This window comes from Lepidochelys kempii, chromosome 4 (genome assembly GCF_965140265.1).
Source record: "Lepidochelys kempii isolate rLepKem1 chromosome 4, rLepKem1.hap2, whole genome shotgun sequence".
Lineage (NCBI taxonomy): Eukaryota > Metazoa > Chordata > Testudines > Cheloniidae > Lepidochelys > Lepidochelys kempii.
Window position 1 is genome coordinate 51176121 of NC_133259.1, and position 12831 is coordinate 51188951.

Consider the following 12831-nt stretch of genomic DNA (forward strand, 5'->3'; position numbering starts at 1 on the left):
GGAAATCTTGTTCAGGCAGCTTCAATTTTTCTATCACAATGGATGTATACCATGGTCTCTTCTTTTGCCTTATCTTGAAGCAGAGAGTTGTTTTTTTCCTCCTCTCACTTCAGTAGTTTATCAGAGTCCCTTTTCATGCTCCTCTGCAAATCAAGAAGTCATGCTTCTCATTTTCATCTTTCTTCTCCCTAGATTGGTCAAGTGCTCTGGACTTTAAGTGTCAGATGTATAGTCCTCTCTTGCACTTTCATGGCCTTGTCATGATCAACACTGAAATTAAAAATATGAAGAGGTACTTAGTAATGGCACAGCCAATCTTTAAAATTCAAAGGAATTTAATAAAATCTACCAATTTGTTTAGTTTATAATTCTAAAGCATTCTTTCTAGGTATTCTATTCACAGGATTCAAACTGGTGAGAAACCAAGACTCTCTCTCTAACTTAAAATAAAACTTTAGGAAAGGGACTAATGAAACTTAGTCACTGTAGGCTTAACCGGTGCCTGAACAGAATCTCTGTACTGTGAGTTTTAGCAAGGGTGAAGGAAGGCCATATTTAGATGACTGGTAAGGCTGATCATTGAAAGAATATTTAGAGTGGAAACTTGATAACAGAGAACAGGCTGTAGGAGTGGTATAATGAGCTTCTGTGTGGCTACAGAGAAATTAGCATTGGCCCTAACCTAACTTCTACAACAGAGTACTGGCCTTACCAAAGATTTGCAGAAGACTAGGAAAAACTAGGTTTAAAATAAAATTTTCCATTAGATTGCTGCCCTGAATTTGCTGGCTGGGCAGGGGATGTTTACAGAATCATTATCCTACTTTCCACAGACTTGATTTAGATATGGAGTAGTTTGTTATTCAATGGCACTTATTCCTGCATTTCAGCATTAACTAAAGAAGCAGAATGAAATGTGATTGCAGCTAGAACAAACAAACTAACTAGCACCCTGAGCCTGCAGTCAGATCCATGCAGGTGAACCCTCACATGCAATGGTCATTGAGGTCAAAGGACTCTTTGCAGCCCATGCAGATTCAATTACAGGGCTGAGGACAAACCAACTAAATGTCCTGGCAGCAAGCAAACCATGTACATGTTGAGGCTGTGTACCCAATATGTTGACTGCCACAATAAAATTTGCTTGTTTCAACATTTTTTTAATATATGGATGGATTGACTTCATTTTGCACACCCTTCGGCTCCAATTTTGAGGTGGGAGAGGGGATGGCACCTTACTGTGACATGCTCTAGGCCTGGGCACTTTCGCCTTTACAAGAGTTATTGCCCTAAGTAATCAAATATGGAAGAGGTGAAAGAGGACTGTCGAACCTGGTGAATCTGGTAGAACTGAACAGGCAGAGGGAAGTAAGGGGGAAGAGAAGGAAATTCAGGAAGGACTAGCCACTTGTGCTACAGCAATTAAGCCAGAGGTTGGCAATTAGTTTTATAACCACACTGTACGAAAAACCATTCCGCCAAAACCCTAGAATATACAAAGCCAGCCATTATCAGTTGAAACAATAGACAAAAAGCATACCTTGTGGAGAGGGGCTCCTCATCTCCCAAGCAGTCATCCTCCTGAATCTTCTTGGCTTGAGATTCTCTGAAGACATTTGGGATTCTGCTATAGTCTCTTGCATCTAGTGACCCTGCCCCATATATTTTGGGTTAGCTGTCTCCTCCCCCTTCTCCCTGTCCCTCAGTCTGGTTCTTGGTTCTGTTCAACACTATCTCTAATTCCGTAAGAGGAAGAGTGCACCAAGAATATAGTTGGTTCATCATAAAGGCACAGGTTTTCTTCGAAAACTTCACAGCATTGTTCACATCACAGAGACTATGTTATACTGAACCTTCAGCCTATTTCTTTTCCTTGGCACAGTTTACTACATCTAGGCAATACTCAGCTCAAGCAGATGTTCAAATATCTGCCCACGCATCAAAATGCTTTTGCTAAATTATAGATTGCCACTGGAACCCACATCTTCTGCTTGCCCCAGGCATACATGGATGTCCAGCTTGAGCCTACTAGAAACAAGCTGGTATAATAATTTCAAGACATGCTCCAGAACTGGCTTGCTAAACAATACAAATTGATCACATCAAAGTGGACAGTGACAAAAAAGGTACTCACTCAACAAGATTTATGATGTATGCAGCACGATTTGTAAGTTAAGGCGCTTCCAAAACACTTTGCTTTTGGGCCAGTAAGAAACAAAAACAAAACAAAACAGGAATTTAATCAAAACTGCCACCTAAGCAGTGATCAGTGTATTCTGGAAGGATGGGGAAGGGGACTGTTTTCACAGCTGAGATTATTATGTCAGCACTTGTCATACACTGGCACTGCACTGGTGGAGACAGATATTGAGATGCAAAAAAAATAAAAAAATAAATAGTATTTAGCCTTCCATAAAGGAAGTATAAATCCAGCAGTAGTGATAACACCTTTGAACTGTTGAGAGCAGTTGTAAGCATAGGTGAATTGTGCATTACAGACATGGAAGGGATCCTAAAAAAGTTATTAGCATGCCATAATAGCTATCTTATACCTTTAAGTTACCTATGTAAGATATTAATGCTATCCAGTGTAGCTGTGGATGTTCTCATTAATCTATGAGAATGTCTAATCTTTTTGAACAGCATAAAGTAATATGTGGCAAATAATGTGATAAATGAATGAGAAATCATCACTGAATATAAAAGAAAGTTTTTCAAATAGACATTCTACAACCCCGGACATATCAAAAGGTAGTGACTGGGAGACTTCAAAGTGGACAAGACACTGCGGTGGGGGTGGGAGGAAAAGAGTACAGTAAGAAACAGTTTTGCTCAAAATGGAGAACTCACTGACTACCTAATAGATTTTTCCCATTTCAAACATCTTGTAAATATATTTAGAAAATACATTATTAAATTAGAGAACAAACAAGTTGTGATCAGTGAACCATGAGCAGTTCTGGCCAGACTACTAGCTCTAGAGGTTATCAGCTATTCAAACTGCTGAAAGTCAAGCTTTACAATGCCATCTTTTATGAACACTTACCCAGTCAATACTCCATCATCAAAGGTTTCTGTAAAATACTCTTCCCCAGTAGGCTTTGGAGTCTTGTACATAACCTAAAGACATTTACACAAATATATCCAATGCATGAATTACTTTTTGCTGAAATACATCATAGCTAATATGTACATTTATACGGTGTATTATACCTGATGCAAGGAATACAATCAATTTAATTCTCTGAGAAGTGGTCAGCCCCAACTACTTGAACATATATGGTATTTTCTAGGTAGTATCTTGACTAGCTTGGGCTTATTACATTTTCTATATTATACTGTTTAAGTTTTAAAAAGTTCATGGTAAACCGATTGTTTTGCCCCACATAAAATGATAGTCTCTGTTAGCCCTGCAGGTGGCCAATGAATTCCATTAAACAGACTGAACTATATGGAAGTTGAATATATTCCTAAGTTTTAAAAAGATGTGCGTGTTCTGTGCCTACAGATATAGAAAAGTTAAGCACCTATAGGGTACCTATGCACTACTATTTTCAGTGTGTGATGCTTAGCAGCACAAGCTATTGCATATCTAAAAGTATAAATGGAAGATCAAAGGGCATAATCATTATGGCAAAAAATGTGTGAGATATTATCAGTAATGGACAACTTAGGGAGAAGTCAGCAAACTTGCCCTGATCCTCCTCTTCCTACCTATTTCTTTCCTCCACTCACTTTTTCCATTCTGTGTTGTTTTCTTCCCTATGTGGTTAAGTGGTATAATAGATTTTCATTTTACTATTTGAAAAAGAAACCTCTTGTTGTATTTTGTAAGCATATCCCCTCTGCCCGAAGTATGATGTAATTTACAGCAACAACATTTTAAATATATTATCTAGAAGAAATTGGCAGAGAGGGAGGGATAAACAGAAGCAACTGAGACTAAAATGGTGACCAAAACTGAAACAAGGATAAACCCAAGCAATATTTTCTGCTTTAACTTCCAGAAATACAAGTGAGATTGCAGGATATAGCACTATTAGGTACTATGAGAGAAGGAGCTAGGTCCTGCCTTAAGGATAAGTGTCAAAGCCTTGGTCAAGCTCCCCCCCACGCTGGACACTGACCAGCGTGTTTGGATCCACATACTAGGCCCTTGGTCACTGAGTGGCTCCAGCCATGTCTGGGGCCAAGCTTTCTGGCACACTTCTTGGGGCCCCAAGACTGAGCCCCTTAAGAGTCCTCAGTAGCTTAAGTACACCCTCTTGAGAGAGCACCACCCTGGAGGAAGTTCTGGTTTACAGTTAACCCTTTCAAAGGTATGCAATTGTTGAATCAAACAGACATGGACTTTGCCTAAGATTTCTAAAAACAATCATTTTACTTTAGACATCAACAGATATAAAAAGCCATACAAAATAATACCTTACCATTCCCTAAGTCTCTTAACCACTCTTGAGCATTCTTTGGGATTTGGTTAGAGTCTAAGGAGTCCAGGGTCTCCCCCTTCCCCTACACATGGACTTCTCCTGAAGATTGTGTAGTCTTCTTTCTAACCCCTCTAGCCAGACACCTTCAACTTGGCTTCTCTGGCAGTCAAAAATAGTTTCCCTCTTTCAGGAAGCATGCCTCTTTGTTCTTCTCAGCCAAATTTTTCAGCCTCTTGTTTTATAGGGCTGTATCAACACCTAACCCACTGGAAAGAACTTAATTCCTTAAGACCAAGCAGGTAGCAATATAACAATGAACAGGTAAACCAAGTCACATCATTTTCACAAAGATATAGAAGTTTCCCACATTCTTCACAATAAGCAAAGTAATTTGCCAGATGTGGCAAACCCATTGTAAGGTCTGCAATTCATTCAGCCATATTCTAATCACTGAGCACCCCTGACAACGGAAGGCCTGGGTTTCTACTCTGGTAGTTTGGGTTCACACAAGGTTTGCCATCACAATGCCACACAGCAATTAAAGAAAAACAGAGTGGCTACACATGACTTGCCAACTACATATATACACTGTCAAATCTCTGTATTTCTTATAATTACCCATTTTGTAAAACTTAAGTTTTGGTCAATATCAACAATAACCTTACCTCTAGAGAAGAGCTGCCTTTGTCAATATCAGTTTCTTGCAAGTTCTTGTCAAAATCCTCCACCTCAACATCTGCATCCTGGATTTCTTCATCATGAATTTCTGCAGTTACTGAGCTGATTAACAAGACACCCAACAACAGCCAATCCCACTGGACTTCCATACTGATTATCTGCAGAATTAATAAGTACATTGTCACTGCAATACTATAGTTTACCTCATTAACAGTTCATTTGCAAGAAGGGCTACAGGAGAAATACATTTAAAGATAATATGGGACAGAGACTGAACATTCATTTTGTTATTTGCATTTTTTCAAAAGCTCAACAGCTTTGATAACCCTCATGAAAGCATTCTGAACAAAATATTTAAATATGACAACATAGTTAAAAAGGTAGCAACTGTAAGACAGTGGAACATGTTTTCTTGTCCTGTTCCATCCAAGGAAAGTCAGATATAACTGGTGCAGCCAAGATATACTTATCTCCGTTATTCGTGGTTTTTAAGAACAGATTAGACAAACATTGCCAGGAATGTTCTAGGTATACACAATCCTGCCTCAGCACAGGGAAAATGGACAAGATGACGTCTTGAAGTCCCTTCCGGTCCTACATATCTGTGATTACTTTATCGATACCACTCAGATGGAGACCATCTTGGCTGGTGTTAGGCAGCTTTTCTATTGCACAGTCAACCGCAGAGTTTCACTCTAGTGTACTGGTGTTTGAGAACATCCATGGACTGCCTCAGCAAGATTTAAAAATCTGTTTCAACACTTGCTAAAGCTAGTTTTGGGGTACCATCTTCACTGCACATGTCCACAAGGCCCATGTCCAGCCACTTTCCAACAAGATGCCACACCATAGCTACCCTTAACTCCTTCTGGGCTACTCACAAAAGAATGTGTTAGCTTTCTCCTTCTATTCCCAACACAAATCACATACAAAAGCCCCTCCTTTGACCTGCCATATCAGAAAACTGACCATAACAAAAAACAAAAAAAGCCACAAACCACCCACCCGCCACCACACCTTGGGAATATTCAGCTATCACTGAAAGGGAAACTGTCTATTTATGCGCTAAAGAGTCCTGTGACACCTTATAGACTAACAGACGTATTGGAGCATAAAAGCTTTTGTGGGTGAATACCCACTTCATTGGATGCAGGCAGTGGAAAATTTCCAGTGGCAGGTATAAATATGCAAGAAAGAATCAGGCTAGGGATAACGAGGTTAGTTCAATCAGGGAGGATGAGGCCCTCTTCTAGCAGTTAATGTGTGAACACCAAGGGAGGAGAAACTGCTTTTGTAGTTGGCTAGCCATTCACAGTGTTTGTTTAATCCTGAGCTGATGGTGTCAAATTTGAAAATGAACTGAAGCTCAGCAGTTTCTCTTTGAAGTCTGGTCCTGAAGTTTTTTTGCTGCAGGATGGCTACCTTTAAATCTGCTATCGTGTGTCCAGGGAGGTTGAAGCATTCTCCTACAGGTTTTTGTATATTGCCGTTCCTAATATCTGATTTGTGTCCATTTATCCTTTTACGTAGGGACTGTCCAGTTTGGCCGATGTACATAGAGGGGCATTGCTGGCACATGATGGTGTAGATTACATTGGTGGATGTGCATATGAATGAACCGGTGATGGTGTGGCTGATCTGGTTAGGTCCTGTGATGGTGTCGCTGGTGTAGATACATGGGTAGAGTTGGCATCAAGGTTTATTGTATGGATTGGTTCCTGAGTCAGAGTTACTATGGTGCGGTGTGTAGTTGCTGGTGTGAATATGCTTCAGGTTGGTGGGCTGTCTGTGGGCAAGGATAGGTCTGCCTCCCAAGGCCTGTTTGTGCGTCTTTTCCTATGGTGTTCTCTAATCTTTCATTAGAATGATAGTTTGGATGAAGAAAAAAATGTTTACATCTCCATTAACGAGATGATCATCTTCTGAAAATGTACTTAAAGTAACCCTTTTTTCCCCCTTCACAGTTCAGTAGCTGGGTCAGTGATTCATAATCAAATATAAAACATACAAAAAACCTCCTCAGCATTATCTCCAATTCTTATCCATCTTGTACCTCATTTTTAAAAGCCTTTCCACTGGCAATTGCTCCAAATTCTAAAAATCCACTTGTTAATCCTTCTCTTCCAGCACTCATTAGCCCAAGGACCAAGTCTACTCACCAGATCAAAATGTGTTAGTGCTTCAAGCCACAACTGCTCCTGGTCCATCTCCGGCTAGTCGGGTATCTTCAGCTTGGATCCACAGATACCACTCTTCACTCCAATATTAATGCCCCCCACCAATACACCAAATCAATTGAAGTTGAGCAATCCCACAGACAGTGAATCAGTTTATACCATTAACCCCCCCACACCTCAACAGAATCCTCTGCTGAGATAGCAGATGGCCACCCTACCTTCTCAGCAAACATGCATAGAGGCCTCTTCTGGAGTGGAGTGTGTACACACACATCCATGGAGCCCTCTGCTAGGGTGGCTGGACTCCCCAAAGAGCTTCCTGCTTCAGGGTTTGGGAGTGAAAGTCTCCCCCCTCCCTCTCACACCCTTCCCTTAACAGCTAACACACACCACCAGTGGCAGCACTGGTCTGTGCAGATTCAAAAAGACATTACTGCATTAAATGTATACTGTTCACATTAAGCAGGCTCTTCATAACCATAAGGCTACAAAATGTCTTTTTTCAATTTTTAAATGAAATCTTAGATCCCATGGGTATCAATGGCACTTCCCTAGAGATTTCTGAAGCCTTATGTTCCCATATTTTGGGATCATAATTTTTCAAAACCACAATTTCTACTCTTGTTGGTGTTCAGAGATTCCTAAGTTAAGGCTAGAAAGGTCTGTTACAATAACCTAAACACCTGCGTAACAAAAGCCACAGTAATTCCTGCATCAACCCCTGAAGGTCTGTTTGAGGATATCTTTTTGATAGTCATCCAATCTTGGTTTTAAGGACTTTATGTAATTGAGAATCCACCATCTCCTCAGGTAAATTCCAGTGGTTAGTCACCCTATTAAAAACATGTAAAATATTTCTAGTTTGAATTTGCCTAGCCTCATCTTCCAGCCACTGCTGCTACATTAAAGAGCATCTCCTGTTAGAAATCTTTCCCACATAAACCTGTCTCCTGTTGGCCATAATCAAGTGACCTCTTAACCTTCTCTCTAGATATAAAGCATGGTTTGTCATGCCTTAGATCATTTTTGTAGCTCTTTTCTGAACCCTTTCCAAATGTTTCAACTTTCTTTTTTAAACAAGAACAGCAGAACTGGACATGGTATTTGAGTAATGGTCTCACTAATGCCATATACAGAAGCAGTACCATCTCTCTACACCTACTTGATATTCCCTTATGTTTTCAAGGATTACATGCACCTTCTTAGATATGCCACCTATTATAACCTTGAGTCCTTTTCCACATCACCACATTCCAGAATACTGTCTCATCTTGTATCAACATTCTTTGTTCCTAAAAATAGGACCTTGCATTTGGCTCTATTAAAAAAACCAAAAAAACCCAGAGGTTGTTAAAATGAGCCCACCTTGCTTAAGCCATCCAGTTTGACCTATTCTCCATCATTATTTACCATCCCAACAATCTGTATTATCAGCAAGTTTTGCCAGCAATTATTTTACATTAAGACTGCCAACACTTCTCATTTTAAAACCCCTTTTTCAGTTGCTTATAACTTTGCCAAACTTTTTGGGCTGAAGTTCTCCCGTTCATTTGTAAGACTTCCGCCAAAATGATTCAGTCATCTGCAAGAAAGGCTGGGCAAAACAATATTTTCCTCTATGTTCAAAAATTCTGGCAGCCTTCTCTCTGAAATGCTCTAAGGCTCTCCTGATTTGGCAGGGGGTGGCCTTTGTATCAGGGATATGCCTTATGAAATCCCTGTGAAAATTCACCCAAATTGGGCCAAGTTATAAGCTCCTAAAACTGTAGAGCTTGCATAAACTGAAAGTCGCTACGGGGCATAAATAGCTAAAATCTCCAAAGTCCTTGTCCTCATTGGGCATACTCAAGCCTCTCACAGCTCTCAGTGCTGGCCAGATAGAGCATCCACCACCCCCTCTCAGCTTCTACATGCTACTAGACTGCAGAATGCTCCAGGCCCAGCCCACGGCTATGGGGTGAAGTTGAACTTTCCCTGAAATAGCTGTTCTGGGACAAGGTGGGGTGGGGCCAGGCACTGGACTTGAGAACCTCTCTCCCCTGTGCTCTCAATGAACAAGGGAGACAATGCCCAGTTAATGCCCAGGCATTGTGGTGAAGGGAAAGGAAGAGGTTGTGGGAAACACTTTGGATGAGGACCCCAGGGAGGTAGAGGTATACTGAAAAAAGGAACTGGGGACTGGGACTCACAGGGAAAGCAAACTGACTTAGTGAGCCCAGAGGAAGAGACTACAACTGAGATGAGAAACCCAAAACCCAAGGAGTGGGGACTGGGTAGGCAAAAAGAATGTGAGTGGGACAAGAAGCCAGGAGTGGAGAAGAGACAGGACAGACAGTTTGGAAGCAACAGGGAAGAAGGCATCGAGCTGGGGGAGGAGGAGTGGAGGGAGAAGAAAACAAGTGTCTGTGCCCACTGGTGAATAGTCTCACTATTTCTCAGCTGTCTGCAAATATTTATGAAGCCAACTGGCAAAATCTGTCTCATATCCCCCTCAAATACTGGTCCCCATATAGTATGACCACATATTACTGCTATCAGTTACTCAACTAGCTCAAGTAGCAGAGAGGTCTTAGGTGGATCTAATTGCAACCCTGATGATTACCCATGTCAGTGTCAATAAAATAGACTTTTCTCCAGCTTGCTTTTTTCCCTCCTCAGAGATTACATAAAACCTATGTTAAAAGAACATTAAGAATGAAAAGTCAAAATAAAATGTTAAGCAAAGGTAGTCTTAATTCTGGCACTTTCTAATTGTCTCCCTTCCTCATTCATCTCCATTAGGATATATTCTAATTACATGAACACATACTTTTTTTTTTTTTGCACAGGACCCTTGCCTCATTCAGTGCATAGGATGGACATGTTCTGTGGATAAATCAAGGATGTGTAGTGAAGAAGGCTGTTGTCTGTAGGACCCCTCCCTCTTTTGCTGAGGAAGTTGGAAGGTGTGTAGTTACTAAGGCAGGGGACTGCAGGAAAAGAAGAAGAGAGCCATGAAGCCCCTCCAATCCGAGATAGCTGAAAACTGCCCTGGAAACCTGGATTCTATCCCTGCATCTGCCAGAGGTCCTATGTAATTCTAAGCAAATCACTAAAACTAAACATTTCAGATATGGTCAATAATTGTGTGTTCGTTATTTTCTGGATGCCCAACTTGAAACTTAAGGGTCTGAGTTGCAGAAGTGCGGTGTACTCAGCTGAGACTGTAGTAAATGAGAGCTGTGCTTGAATATGCATTGCACGATCATGTTAAGTACTCTGAAAAAAAAAATCAGGTCCTAGGCAGCTCCCATAGTCTGTGGATACTTCTGGCTTTAATCTGCGTGCCTCAAATCCCCATCTACAAAACCAGGGATAATGGCATGTCTCACCTCACGTACGTTTTGAGACGATTAATTAATGTTTGATAAGTGCAATAGGAAAACCCACAATAACTATATTGATAATGCAATACGAAAACCCACAAGCAAATTAATACATTTCTCTTCATAACAGGGTTTGAATAGTGAGCAGTAAATATGGTCTAGGGACATTACTGACACCAAACAGGTTCAGTTTCTATTAAAATCTCTGAAACCGTCTATAACGAGACCACAGATAAGGATTTGGGAAAGTTCAAGTTGGAAGACAACTTGGGTGAAAGTGATCATGAAATAATAAAAAAAGGAAGTAGTGAGAGCAGCAGAAGGGCGGACTTCAAAAAAAAAAGGAGACTAAAATTCAGAGAGAACTGGTAGGTAAGAACCCATACGAAGAACATTCAGGGGAAAAGGAATTCAGTAGGGCTTGCAGTTTCTCAGCAAGACAGTATTGAAAAGACACAAACAGAAGCAAGCTATCCCAGTGCAAAAGGTAAGACAGAAAGAAAGAATAGAGAGGTCAATATGGGTGCATTGGGATGGGGGTTTTTTTTGTTTTGTTTTTTTAACTGACTGGAAAAATCTTATGAAAAAAAGTGGAAACAGGGACAAATTGCTAACAATGAGTACAAAAGAACAGCACAATCATGTAGGGACAAAATCAGAAACTGTAAGGCACAAAATGAGTTACATCTAGTAAGAGACAAAAAGGCAATAAAAAGATTCTAATACATTTGGAGTAAGACAGACAAAGGAGAGGGTAGATCCATTATTAGCGGGGAAGAAGGGCTAATGGATGACACCAAAGAGGCTGAGGTGTCTTAATTACTATTTTGCTTTACTCTTCACTAAAAAGGTTAATTGTGATCAGATGCTTAACAATTATGAAGAGTAACAACGGTGAAGGAACACAAGCCAGAATAGGGAAAGAACAGGTTAAAGACTATTTCAGCCCTGGTCTACACTAGGCCTTTAGGTCGAATTTAGCAGCGTTAAATCGATGTAAACCTGCACCCGTCCACACGATGAAGCCCTTTATTTCGACTTAAAGGGCTCTTAAAATCTATTTCCGTACTCCACCCCTGACAAGTGGATTAGCGCTTAAATCGGCCTTGCCGGGTCAAATTCTGTCCACAGTACCCCAAATTCGACAGTATTGGCCTCTGGGAGCTATCCCAGAGTGCTCCATTGTGACCGCTCTGGACAGCACTCTCAACTCAGATGCTCTGGCCAGGTAAACAGGAAAAGAACCGCAAACTTTTGAATCTCATTTCCTGTTTGGCCAGCGTGGCAAGCTGCAGGTGACCATGCAGAGCTCATCAGCACAGGTGACCATGATGGAGTCCCAGAATCGCAAAAGAGCTCCAGCATTGACTGAATGGGAGGTACGGGATCTGATCGCTGTACGGGGAGAGGAATCCGTGCTATCAGAACTCCGTTCCAGTTTTCCGAAATGCCAAAACCTTTGCCAAAATCTCCCAGGGCATGAAGGACAGAGGCCATAACAGGGATCCGAAGCAGTGCCGCGTTAAACTTAAGGAGCTGAGGCAAGTCTACCAGAAAACCAGAGAGGCGAACGGCCGCTCCGGGTCAGAGCCCCAAACATGCCACTTCTAGGATGAGCTGCATGCCATTTTAGGGGTTCAGCCACCACTACCCCAGCTGTGTTGTTTGACTCCTTCAATGGAGATGGAGGCAACAGGAAGCAGGTTTTGGGGACGAAGATGATGATGATGAGGTTGTAGATAGCTCACAGCAAGCAAGCAGAGAAACCGGTTTTCCCAACAGCCAGGAATTGTTTCTCACCCTGGAGCCAGTACCCCCCGAACCCACCCAAGGCTGCCTCCTGGACCCGGCAGGCAGAGAAGGGACCTCCGGTGAGCGTATCTTTTAAAATACTATACATGGTTTAAAAGCAAGCATGTGAAAGGATTAATTTGCCCTGGCATTCGCGGCTCTCCTGGATGTACTCCCAAAGCCTTTGCAAAAGGTTTCTGGGGAGGGCAGCCTTATTGCGTCCTTCATGGTAGGACACTTTACCACTCTAGGCCAGTAACACGTACTCGGGAATCATTGTACAACAAAGCATTGCAGTGTATGTTTGCTGGCATTCAAACAACATCTGTTCTTTATCTCTGTGTTATCTTCAGGAGAGTGAGATATCATTCATGGTCTCCTGGTTGAAAT

General features: G+C 41.4%; 1 protein-coding gene across 4 annotated transcripts in view; it reads right to left on the minus strand.

The window, feature by feature from the left end:
• The window catches only part of CLGN (calmegin), an 88298-nt gene that overhangs the window by 54873 nt on the left and 20594 nt on the right, over positions 1–12831 (minus strand). For 3 of the 4 annotated variants that reach the window (XM_073341182.1, XM_073341180.1, XM_073341181.1), the window contains exons 2-3: positions 5096–5266; positions 3047–3120 (exon numbers count right to left, since the gene is read on the minus strand). In XM_073341182.1, the coding sequence (XP_073197283.1) occupies positions 3047–3120; positions 5096–5257 (236 nt within the window). In that variant the 5' untranslated portion in view covers positions 5258–5266. Of the gene's footprint in view, positions 1–1540; positions 1644–3046; positions 3121–5095; positions 5267–12831 lie in introns of those variants that run through there. The other variant, XM_073341183.1, reaches the window with a different exon arrangement.